The following is a 13,338-nucleotide window of genomic DNA, read 5'->3' on the forward strand; positions in this document are numbered from 1 at the left end:
CATTCAGTCACTGAATGGCACAATCCTATACTTCAGCAGCCTGCAGTAGATATGGGTGCTCAGTAAAGGGCAATGACCTAGCAGTGCACAGACATACCACCTTGCCTGAGACAGAGGTTATTTCATTCAGTACCAGGGAGCTCAACAATGTGATGTGCTCACAACCATACAAACTAAGCAGCCAAGAAATCCAGAAAGCTGTGTCCCAAGTTCAGAGATTTATTTTTCCTGAATGCACTTTCTCACTGGGAGAACCACACGGTGCTCGGCCTACAATAGTCGTTTTAGTATTGACTACTGCTACTGTCAGCTTACCTTCTAACTGGTAAGAAATTATTTTGTTTATTCTATTCCTAAGTCAAAAGCATTGAAGGAGTAATGAAAACCAAAGACTTACAGTAATGCTACTCTATGCTATTACCATGAAAAATGATTAGCCAACCAAAACACTTGGAAGAGAAATGCTTTCACCGTATTTGTTCTCAGAGAACCTAGGAAGTAACGGATTTCTCCACATACCTATTGAAGATGTAGTACTGTGTATTATCAAGCATATCACTGTTCTCTTACTATTTTGGTCATGTCATTTTTACTTTAGTAACTTTTAGTAGCTTTTTAAAAAAAAATTATCTAAATCATGGGGTGTTCAGTGTGGCATAAATAAGTACACCAGCTGTAATTCTGCATTTCAGTTACTTTAAAAACAAAAACAGCAGCAACAAAAAAAAGGAGGCAAACCAAACTCAAAAAATGAGGTAGGCAGGTTGCTGTTGCATCTCTTTGCACTACCCCAGCAATCCCAGCGCTCTGTGGAGGAAGAGGAACATGGAGATAGGCATTACCTGGATGTATAAAATTTGTAGGATATCACATGAAATATCTACTCCAGACAAGCAAACACTTTGCAGCCATAGACTGTGCTTCAAATAGTTTATCATGTGAAGATCACCCTCTCAGATTTGATTACTGTTTAATCATGCTTGTAGAATTCTAGGTTGTACAGTATTTCTACCCTTTGAATAAGAGGTTTGTTTAATCACTCAGACTATGCTTAATATGCAGTAGGTTTCGCTGTGTAACTTAGACCACTTAAATTTGCTTCCATGGGAATATAGTGGCTGTTACAGTATCCATTACAAGTTGATTTCAGCCTCTTAAGACCTCTTTGCTTTTGCCTTATAGGCTAGAAATTAAACCAAACCTCATTTTTTTTCCCCAAGATGAAGTCTAAAACTCTAAACACAAAAGTGGGTTTTGACATAATGGTTTTGGTTCACTGTGCCCGTATTGATGTCTGTAGAGGGAGGTGCCACTACATCTGTAATGTCCCACTACAGCTTCTGACATGAATATTAATGAAACAGATACAGATATGCCCTTGGTATCTATGAACAAGTTATGATGAGCACTGATGTACAATGGTAACAGAGAACTCAGTATCATCTAACCATTCTTGCACCACCTCACGTGTCCCAGGGATCCTCCAGCCTAGATGAGGTCTCTGATGTTCAGATACCAGGGGGAAGGACAAAAGCCAGTTAAAGTATGAGCACATCCCTGGCAATGCCTGCCCAGTAGACAAGTCCGTCCTTTGTTAGATAAGGTTCCTGTGAGGAATGTAGCTGTCCATTGTTTGCTACAATAGCTGTGGCTTCACAACAACAATCACCATCAGCTCAACATATCTCCTATTGCACAGCTACTAATCTACTGTAACAGTTTTTTATCTTTCCCCCAAACTCACTCTGCTCAAAGCATTTACAGTCTAAATGCTTCACTTAAACTGCAAACAGAAATAACTTTCTGCTGCCAACTTTCACTTATACATAATAAACCACCAATGTTTCTCTTTGCTGTTTATTTCTCCATTTGTCCTATGGCATCTGACCTGCTCCTGCTGTACTGATTTATTCTATCTTCAGTATCTACATAACTTACATGTCTAGGCTTCAGAGTGAAGTGAAAGCCCAGTGCCTCACTGCAGCTCAAGCTCAATGAACTGACCTGGCAAGACAGAGAACCCTTGGCTCTCTGCAGCACCCTGTACTGCTAATCCAGTCATGGGGTGGCTTGAGTGCTGGGCATAGCTATCTTTGCTCAAGCTATGCTAATCAAGCATCCACAAGTCAGGCTGGCTTCACAGCCTGAATTGCGTACCTTAATTTGCTTACTGATTTCCAGCCCTGCCACTGAAGCTATGTTAAGGGTTTCTGGCAAGGGAGGAACCCACCTCAAAGACAATCTCATTGTGAATCCTCAAGGCTGGCCTTTAGCTTTGCTGTCTGCTCTCTGCCTTTGTTGGCTACTTTCCCAGTGCCTGCGCCCTTCTGCACGCCTCAGAGAGGAACTACTGAAGTTTATAGCAGCATTAACTCATCAACTGGAAACCTGCCAGGCTGCTTACATTTTCACTACACTCTTCCGAGTCCTGACTCCAGAGGGTGTTTAGAGATAGGATCCATAGTCAGAGGCAGTATGCTATATGGCTGATGTGCTTGGATCCATTTGGGGGGTTGTGCACAAATGCATTAGGGCCTGCATACGTACTGCAAACTGCCTCTATGAAGCAGGGAAAAAATGTCCCTTGCTTTTGTTTATCTCAGTGCAAGAGGTACTTACAGGCCCTGTTTAACAAAAGCACAGAACATATGAAGTATCACAAAATCAAGATCTACTGCACAGCTAGGGCACAAAGTACTACGTTTCTGGAGAGCTGAGGATGTGCCTAACTTATTTCTAGTTAGCAAAATGTGACAAGTTTGTGCGAGTAAAGTTGGATTGGACTCAAAGTCAAAACAAAGCCAAAATGGAGAACGGAAATAAATTAGCAGAAAAATCACTAAATTTTTGCTTCTTTTAATTGACAACAGGACAAACCCCATGTTTCCAGTGGCTTTTTTAATAACTACTGCTAGTGCTGTTGCTTGAAATCAAAGAAACGGTATCTTTTCCAGGATGATTACACTATGAAACTCTGACACAGTCTTTAAATGCTGGGGAAGATCACTTCTTGATGAGCCTTCCTTTAACATTGTCATGTTGATCGAGTGTCACAGAAAGTGTGGTCAAACCAGTCCTCTAGAGGTCACTTAATCAATTTCCTGTTTAAAGACAGAATCAACTTTATCTAATCTGCTCCTGCCAGTCATTTGTCTAAACTTTTTTCTTAAAAACTTATGGTGACACAGATCCACCACCTCCTTATGCACACAGTCTTTATAGATAGGTACTATTAGGTGTTCATCACAGCAATTAAAATTGCTCTTCACAACCACCATACTGGACTAACAACTACTGCCTTACTTCCTTTGCCCCAACTATCTTCTGCACACAAAGGTTATTCTTTCTCTCTTTCTTTCCAGATAGTCCATGTTACTTTGCAGTGCCGTGCTTAAAATTGGATAAGATACTCTAGCTGGCCTTTAGTAGTGTTGAACCAAACTGGATGGCTTTACATACCATATTTCCAACAATTTATTTTAAATATATCCCCCTATTGTGACTGCTGTTCTATTTATTTCTGTTGCTGTATCTGCATATTGCTGATTCCTGGAAAGCACATGATCCTCAGAGCGGCGACACCTTTGCTGAAGAACTGCTCCTCATCCAGTCTTTTTTTTTTTTTTCCACCATGGACTTGTGCAGTTGATTATGCCTACTAAAGTGCTATGCCTTGCAGTTCTTATTATTAGATTACATGCTATTTTTAAGGTCACTTCCTATATTTGCAACCGTCACTTTGCATTTTAATTCTGTCCTCCTTCCCTGCTGTTATTTGCAAATGCAGTATGTATATGCTCTAGTCCAGTTTCCACCTCAATAATGAAAACACCAATTACTAATGACTGCAGGATAGTACTCTACAGACCCTCTTTACAAATTCTTCTCTCCTGAAAGTGACCTACTGCTAAGTAACTACAAGTGACTGTGGTGTTCCATCGAGGCAATCTTTTCTCTCCTTTGTTTCTCAAAGCAATGCATACAACACTAGTTTCAATGCTGTCAGCTAAATCTCTGAGTTCCTATGAGATCTGGCCAGATTGTTTTACAGTAAGTACTACAAAATGAACAATTTTTTCACCCACAGTTCTCAATTAGATAAAAGTAAAGTGGAGTCTCTGCATAGGGAAAATTAATCCAAATTAATGCAAGCAGGTCAGGATTCGTTTATCACTAGCAGTTTCTGGCTCAAAGTAAAGCATCAATTTAAAGTTACAGCACAGTTCCTGGCTAGCTTAATGGTATGTAATGCTCCTGTCCTAGATGGCAGCTCCTGCTTACTTAGCCTTATACTCAGAAAACACACTCAAGGTACTTTTCATAATGTCTGTATTACCTGTTTCAAATGTTCCACTTCTATGCAAATCCTAGTTACAACAGCTCCAGGAAATCTCCACACATCAGTTTTATATGAAGTAGTCAACTCATTTTAAATGAAGGGTTTAATGTAGTTTAGCTTATTCTCTTTTATTTGCACTTTGTTAATTTGAATGAAAATTAGGTGTCCCAAGTCTGTACAAGTAAAGACCAAATCAGGGTAACTGATACACACAGGCAAATCAGTTTGATGGTGAAGCATTCAGTGTGCTAGGACCTTGCCATTTGCACTGTTTATCACAAACTAGATATGACAGGATGATGGTGGTAAGCAATGCACAGTTTGAGTGTAAAAAGAAATAAATATATATATATATATACATGGCATATTTTAATCAGTTTTATCACAGAGCCTGAAGGGCCTTTGTAGTGTTACATAAAAAGATATCTGAAAAGCATACTTGTCTTTAGGTCTGAGGACATGTTACTTTACTTCAGGATTTTTTCCAAATGTTTGCATGTCAATGCTTGAAAAATTGTTTAAAAATATGGTCCAGCTTGGGCTCTGCTACTGTTTGCAGATAAAACTTTGATAAAATAAGGGTCAGTTTTCTAATACCAGTAGCTGAGTGAAAAGTGTTTGAACTATTTCTACAAGTCTATAGTAGATACCCACCATTTATTAGCTGGTTGTTTTTTTTTTTTTTTTCATTTTGACAGTAATGCTAATAAAAAATGGTGAAAGATTTATATGACCGTTTGACAAACAGAGATATTGAAAAGCATATAACAGCTCTGTGGACACTGGTTATGCAAGTGACTACTCTGCAAATCTGTAGGCATGAAAACTTACTTTCAGGAGTAGATATGTTGATTTGTGTTGCATAACCCTGTCTCAATTATGCCACTGAGATTACTTGCATGAGAAATTCACTACGTAGGGGCTGGTAAAAAAAAACCACTTGGTTTATAGCTTCCAAGAGGTTGATAGTAGCATGAGAAAAAAACAGACAAACAAGCAAAACCAATAAAACCTGAGGCATTTTCAGTCAGTGGATCTCTCACCTAGTCTCAGCTGAAAAGAAAGTAATTTAAATATTCTCACAATTCAAACCATTCAGGAGTTACACAATCTTCCACTGTTGCATTTTTTTAAATAAAAGTATGTTAAATAACAGTGCACCCTAGCTCTGCTTAGCACTTAAATGTTTTACTGAAATACCTTTCTAAATTTATTTAATCCCTACTCCTTAAGCAGTTTCACTGACTACTGGGAAATAAGGTAAAAGCCACTCTGCACACAAAGATGGGACAATCAGGCTGTTATTACACACGTACAGAAATACAAAAATCACCAGATTTCTGATTGCTGTGCTAAATCATACCACTCCTTCCTACTCTGACCTAGCCTATATTCTTCTAGCAATAAAGAAAGAAGGGAAAAAAGAGTAAGAATAAAAAGCTTATTAAAAATAATTCCAGATAAATCAAGATACAGATAAACATATCTTTAAATCACTGCAAGCCACTGATTTATGTTAAGCAACTGACAATGAAGGAATTACTTTAGAAGGAACCGCAGGACGATTTTCAGAGCTAGTCAATACTAAAGAGTAGTATTTCAATATTCACTTGAGAGCTACTTCAAACGTGCTCTCACTGGAGCTGTGAACTCTCTTCATTGTATTTTTGTAACTGCAAACTTCTGTAGAGGGAAGGAAGTGTTAGAAATAATTATGTGGGTTTCTGTTTTCAGAAGCATTCTGAAAACTTCAGCTTTTTTGTAGCACGCATTTATTGCACTCGGTGGTGAGAAAGTGCTGGGCAGGGAAAGAGACAACGAAAATTATCATATAGCTACCAGAAGATACATTACCCACTAGAGTTAGGGTGCTGTTTTTTCAGCTACAGCACAGGCATTTTTGCACATATTCCTAATATACCGTCTCTTACATACTTTTATCAGCTTCTTCTATAGGGAACTATTTGGAGTTCACAGCTGGGGTTTTCACTGCAGAGGTGAAAACAAGCAAAACTGAGTTGTTGCTTTTTTCCCCCCTCAGCAAGACCCAATATTTAGCAATATGAAGATGCCTGTCCAATAATTAAGTAACAGAATAAGCACAATACCAAGGGATTGCCGTTGATCTGAAAAGTCAACAGCTTGACTGGGGGGTTGGAGGGGAGAAGCACATGTGAGGAATTGGGCACACATATATGCTACTGTATAGGGGCCTGATATTTGCATTCAGAATATTCTTCCTCCTACTGATTTCAAAAAAGCAACAGAACTAACGCCAGGCTGTAACAAAGGAGAGATGGAAACTTATTAGATTTGAGAGACAAAAGGATGGATTGACTTATTCATATCCTGGTGTGTCTGACAAACGCTTTGTGTGAACAATGTCTACTTCAAAGGGAGGGAAGAAAAATCCAGCAGTTAGTTTGAATCACCTATTTGAACCGTTTAAGTGAACTTGGATGATTTCTTTCTTTTTTCTTTCTTTTTTTGTTGTTTTTTTTTTTTTAACCCCCCTCCGTTGAGAGCACTGTGGAGTAATCAGATGAATCTGCTTCACTCACTGACTGGAGTAGTCACCTCCACGGCAGAACTGAAGCAAACCACAGCTGCAACATCTTCAACAGGCACAACTGTTTGCAGAGTAAACATTTGCCTATAACCTTACTGTAGATAGAGTATGTTAGCAAAAGAAAGGCTTCTACCAGCTTAGCTACAGCACCTTTGCTAATACAAGGCTGCGTTAGCTCAAATCCAGCGCTACCTCTGCACGTGTAAGAGCCTGCACCACCAGCACAATTGTTCATTGCTTCTCATTGTTTCAGACAGCTCAATTGAAAGAGCTGAAATTGCTGGTCTGAAGAATACCTTCACAATATTGTTTTAAATACACACTGCAATGCTATCCCACTGATGGGGTAATAACCACAGTGAGACCGTTACAAACATCTGGATTCATGGGTCCATAACTAAACCAGTAATAGCATTCGTCTGCCAGGGTTTTGCAGGCATTTTTCTTTGTGTCAGACTCCAGACCATGGGGTTGGGTTGGCAACACTACTGCACAGAATTAGCCCAAGATGTGGCTGTAATGAAAGGGACAAATCCAGTCCTTAGGAAGCATAAGAATCCTGTATTAAAATAAAACCCCTACATGTCTTGCTCCTATTATGCTCAGTATTATTGGAGTATTATTTCAATGTAAGTTATTTTTAAATCAGCTACTCAAATTATCAACTTACTTGGAAGCCTAGGAGGGGCTACAAACAGCAAAAGCATCAGCGGCTACCTTTTGTAGTATTGCTTAAGAAATCACATTAGTAGATATCAGCAGACAAGGCATGAAAAAAAATTAGTAATTAAGACGGTAATCTCTATTACGGAAAATCTTTTCAACAGATCTATCAGGGCAGGCACTCACTAGCTACAGACTGAGACAGAGCTGGGAGCCTTCGGGACAATTCAAGCAGCTTTTCCTTGGTAAGAATTTCCATTCCCCAGCAGCTACAAAGGAGAAGAGTTGTCTCTCTGACCAGTGCCCTAAGACACGTGGTTTTGCCTTTCCCCCCACTTCTCTAATGTAACAAAAAGAAGACGCTAAAGCCAACTGACTATAAAATGCCTACATTCTTGCACTTGCTTGGGAAAGATGCACTATTCTTAACATCTTTTTAAATCACATGATAGGCTCCGAGTGGATACACGGAATTGCTGTTTGCTTTCATTTCCTACAAAGTTTGTAACAAACAGAATTTGTTGTAAAATGGGTTGTAAACTATAAACTAAGCTGGCATGACTGTTACTAAATTTACTTACTACTGGGGTGAAATTCAAAAAAACTTTCCCAAGAAGATGAACAATGATTCATCTTGGAATAGAAATGAGGAGGAGTGAGAAAAAACAAGAAGTACAGATTTTTGCTACTGTGGATCAGCAGACCAGCCAGGAACCACTAAAGGAAGCTGCTATAAATCACGGCACCCCTGGGAATGGCCTCACTTGTGCCGGCCCTAAAATCCAGGAAGTACAAAGAGTGTCAGAGTTGGCTGTGCCCTGCTCCACCTGAGCTGTGGCCTCCATGTTGGGCAGGTCAGAACAGTAGCCTCAGATATAACCTTAAATATAGAGTGTTGACCCCTGATCTAAACAGTTTTATGCCATGAACTGAAAATAGTTATCCAGACATGTCAAACCTATTTAAGAGCATCTCTGCAGCCCAGATTTACTACATGTTGCATGCAAGAGCTCTGCTGCATTTTCCTGAGAATGTAGAACAGTGGCACACTTCCATACCTTGAAGTATGTGTAAGCACTTGGCCACGGTTTGAAACTGAGCTGCCTAGGAGCAATAGGGCCAAGACCTTTTCAGCTTTGCTTTATGCTATTAAAAGCACAAAAGAAATTAAATACAGCACACTGAACCAAGTAGCAGAGCTTTGAGTTAAGCCAGAAAAAGCAAGAAAAGACAGGATCAGATACCTGTGTCCTCAGTTTACCTATCTGTCCTGTGGTGTATGCTGGACAGTAACTGACTCATTTCAGGCTCTTTGGTTGGACAGGAGAAAACATGAGGAGAAAGCAGTTCTTAATTTCCTTTCAGCATCTGTAGTGGTTTAAGACCAAATCTAATTTTCTTAATTTCAAAAGTCTATCTTTCTGAAAACACATGAATTCAGATTACTATTGTATGTTAAAGAAAAAAAAGCTATCAGCATGAAGACATCAAGTTTTATACTTGGGACCCCACAATGCAGTTCATATTCACTGCTTGCAAACACAAAAATACAATTTTTTCCAAACAGTTCATTGTCTGATTAACAGAATCTGAAATCAGTCCCCACTGTTGAGACAAGCAAGTCAAAAACTGCTATTTAGACATTTTTACTGTGCCTGTCATTCTGCGGTCCTAGTGCCTAAAATAGAAGTTAACGTGCAGCCCAGGCAGGCCTGCTCAGCACTCCTAGGAATGGGGCTCTCTTGGGCTCTGCATTTTTATGAAACAGATGTTATAGCAATAGCTTTGACTGTGGGAAATTTAACTGCTGGGAAACCTACACCCCTTTACATAGGAATCACAGTGCAAGCAATTGGTGTCATTTTAAAGTAGCTAAATCAGCCTCAGATGTCTCTGATGCAGCAACTCCACATACAGTTAACTGACAGGTGATAAGTGGCAGCAGCCATCAGAGTTTAACACCATACAGAAGAGTTAAGAATACTCTTTAGTATTGGTACAGTATCCTGTGAAAGTAACATTTAATGTTGTCTATGTCCCTCTATTCTATTTTCAAAACTGCTGGGTTTTTTTATCGCTTGTGTAACTAAGTAACCAGAAAGACTATGGATGTCCAACAGCAGTGGCTGGCACTTGTATTCTTGCAAAGCTTATCATGTGGATTGCAAATGATAACGTAAAGTCTAGAACTGGAGAAGAAACAACTTTGCATGAAGAATTCTCTTTGGGAAAAGTTGTGACATGAGGTTTTTTTATTTTTAAAGCACATGCCAAGTTATACAGGAATTTAAATGGGGGTGGAGTGGGGGTGGTGTCTGGTTTTTTGTTTTGTTTTGGTTTAATTAATTATTTTTCCCTTACAAGAAGCATAGTAAATAGCATTCTGACACTTGCTGCATGATAGGCAAGGAAGAGGTGTCATATGCCTGCTGTGCCAGTCTGTTGCCTGATCCCTGATACTACACCCCAAAAGAAAGCATGTTACAAGCTTCAACTGCTCTGCACATACAACAGAGCCGCATTTACCTCCTTATACTAGAGAGGCTCCTTCTAACAAGTCAATTCCAATGTAACAATAGTCCTTCAGGCACTGAAACTCTGCTCAAACCATGCACCCAAATTCTGCAACAGAAGCCAGGATCTCTTACAAATATTTTTTTACTTTGCAAAAGGTAAAAATGCACTTGGCATACAGTAGCTATTGAGTAAAAGGGTTAAATTAATCTTAATAGTCAGGGGAACAGAAATACTGACTTCCTCACTGGCAAAAAAAAAATTAATCTTTTCCCCTACACTCTGTAGGAGAGAAACTGGAATGATTTTAGACACAGTGGGGGGTGTTCATCATTCACAACAGCATTCCTGGGCATCTGGTAGTACCAGCTCTCAAGAAAAATTCTCTGCAATACTCTTGTGCAGAGTATGAGAGGAACAAGTTTTCCCAAAGAGCTAAACATCAGATGGTAAGGGAGGGGTGAGGGGAGGGGGGGAAGGCTTCTCTGTCTGAAAGCCAAGCTGTAACTTGCTGTACCTGACACTGCTACAATTACCTTATTGGTAACTGTAGGGCAAAGTGTTGGATGTTCTATTTCATTTAGATACTTTCTCTCTTACAATGCCCCTTTGGAGGGTCCAAGTATGTGACCACCACAGAACTAGATCACAATAATTTATTAGAATTTATTAAAAACGGTTATTTACAAAACAAAACCAAACCACACATGTCCCCTCAGAAACCAACCAACCAACCAACCAACCCCATAACAACAACAAATTCAACACACATTTGTCTCTATTGCAGAGGGAAAGCCACTGATCCGGCATGCAAATACACCAGACTGCCATAGGCAATCTGCAGTACAGTCCTCAGGGTAAGACACCTTTATCACAAATTCAGTAAAACACAGCTCTGGTTAGTCCCTGCTCTCACCAACTAGTATGACAGGAGATCAACTCACATTTTACTGAATTTGCAAGACTGGCACCAAACCTTTCCAGCTATTCAAAATGTCAAACAATTCCAACACAAAAATCAGAAAGCACTTTCAGCATTTTTGTGAACATGTAAAAGGGTGGCTGTTACAGATGAGCTATTAATATGAAGATACCTTGCAGTAGGAAATCTTACTGAGACGCATCAAATGAAAGCACATTATTTAAATGTAACTTTACTGCAAATCTGAACACTGGATGATCACAGCTAATGAGAATTTTTATCCATCTTTCAAACAAAAATAAAACATGCAAAAGATGTAAAGAAATCAGCTAGCTGTGCTGCTACTTAACTTTCTTACAGATCAAGTGCTCCAGGTATCATCACTTTATCTAAGACTAAATCACTTAATCTTCCAAGCTTACTATTTAATTTTCTAAAACCTAACAGAAGTGTCTCCCAAGTTGGGAACATCCCTAAAAATATTCTCCATCAAAAGACTACAACTTTGACAACAGACATAAATTTAAAGGTAATACTTCAGTTTATCTAACTATTAAGCAGCATACGAAGAGAAAGCATATAAAAACCACATACAGTTCTTTACTTCAGAATGAGGTGATAACTCCATAAACCTGACATCCAAAAAGCCAGTTCAAACAACATGCAGACATTAAACTGAAAGCTTATTTTGAAGTTCATACAATTAATATTTCATGAAGGCAGTGACCAGCTACAAACCCCAAACTGAATACACTTCACTATGTACATCAATCACTAATGACCGCACTGCCAACACATCAACAAAATAGCAAACTTCAATATCAAACGTTTCTCTGTATTTGTTCAATCTGCTGTATGCAATTTCTGTCTAACAGTCACTGGTCGTAAACACCAAGTTTCCCATTTGTTAGCCTGAGCACATTAATCTCCTATCACTGTCCACAATTTAGGAAGCCGTTACATACCTGCAGTTAGGAGGAGGATCAAGGGTTATTTCAGCTAGCTCCTTCTGGATTCTGTTGGTGAAATGAGAACAGACACAAAGCATTTGAGATAGTCTATAGAATAAATCAGGGAATTACACTGCCCTCTACCACCATGCAGTTAAATGCAAGATTGGCTTTGCCTTCAGTAATGCTAACATGGCTGCTTCCTCTTTGTTCTCAGAGGCATAACCCAAATCCCACAGCTGAGAAACTTTGCAGCTTTTTTCCTGCTCCATGCTGTATGTAAACAGAACACTTACAACAGAGCTGGGTAGAAATTTCCCACAAGCATTCAGAAAAGTAACTCTTTTTCACATCCGAGCACTTTTTACCAGAGAGATTTTCTTTTCAAGCTAATATGCAAATGAGGCAAGGGGGGGGAGGGGGCTGCAAAGGCAGATTTGACAATGACTTTAACCCAGCGCTACAGACCTGTGACTGAGGCTGAAGAAGTGAAACGTGCTGGCAGCAGGCACGCTCTTTTCATAATATTTTACCTAGTACTTTGCAGTGTGTTTAAAAAGTGGATTTGCAGATCTGCCAGGCTGTCTCTGTTGCTGGAATAATCTCTCTGGATCAACTTTGCTTCTCTCCACACCTTCTGCTGCCTTTCCTCCCCCCAACCTTATACAGTATCTATATTTACATGATAAAACGTGATAAAATAACTTGAAATAATCTATGCTTAACTTTGCTCTATTACAACCATTTGCAAGGTGTTAAGATACAGGAAAGAAATATCAAAATCTTTTTGTCAATTTAATAGTTTCTTTAGATATGTGAGAGAAGTAATTTCAAGACACATGGCAAATTCCTCTTAAATATATCAAATAAGACTTCTCTTCAGAATAGGACCCATAGGAGCAAGACTCTGAATCTCAAGAGAATATTAAGCATTACAATATGAGCTAGTAGAAACTGCTTGCACACCCTTGAACTGGTACTAGTAAGTTCAGTCAGACTACTGAACTGTTTTGAGATGTATGAAATTAGACTTGCAACAATTAAGTGAAATAAAGGCAAAAGGAGAAAACTCGTCTCAAAGGCCTGTATCTCAGGCTTCCTAAGGAGAAGTAATAACAAATTACAGAGAGTACACAGCAGTTTCAGAATTCTTCTTTAGCCAGCCGTATTTCAAAGGGTTTCTTTAACAAACTCGAGTCATCAAAGCCACCCAGTCATACCCTGCAGCAATTTTAACACATTTCAGAAAGTATTTACTGAAGTCCAATACAAAATTACTAAAGTGTTCCTAAAAGTCAGAACTACAGTATTCTTGCTGAATAAGCAAAACTTGAAGCTACTATAGCTACTCTACAGCTTTTCTTGCTATAAGACATTAGTA

The 13,338-nt window shown here is 39.1% G+C and overlaps 1 protein-coding gene across 1 annotated transcript in view; it reads right to left on the reverse strand.

The window, feature by feature from the left end:
* The window catches only part of UBE2E3 (ubiquitin conjugating enzyme E2 E3), a 55,385-nt gene that overhangs the window by 39,529 nt on the left and 2,518 nt on the right, over positions 1-13,338 (reverse strand). Inside the window, exon 3 of the mRNA XM_068138441.1 lies at positions 11,973-12,023. Coding sequence (XP_067994542.1) covers positions 11,973-12,023 — 51 coding nt within the window. The remainder of the gene's footprint in view (positions 1-11,972; positions 12,024-13,338) is intronic.

Source organism: Melanerpes formicivorus, unplaced genomic scaffold, assembly GCF_026170545.1.
Source record: "Melanerpes formicivorus ecotype bairdi unplaced genomic scaffold, bMelFor1.0.p_v2 SCAF_5, whole genome shotgun sequence".
NCBI lineage: Eukaryota > Metazoa > Chordata > Aves > Piciformes > Picidae > Melanerpes > Melanerpes formicivorus.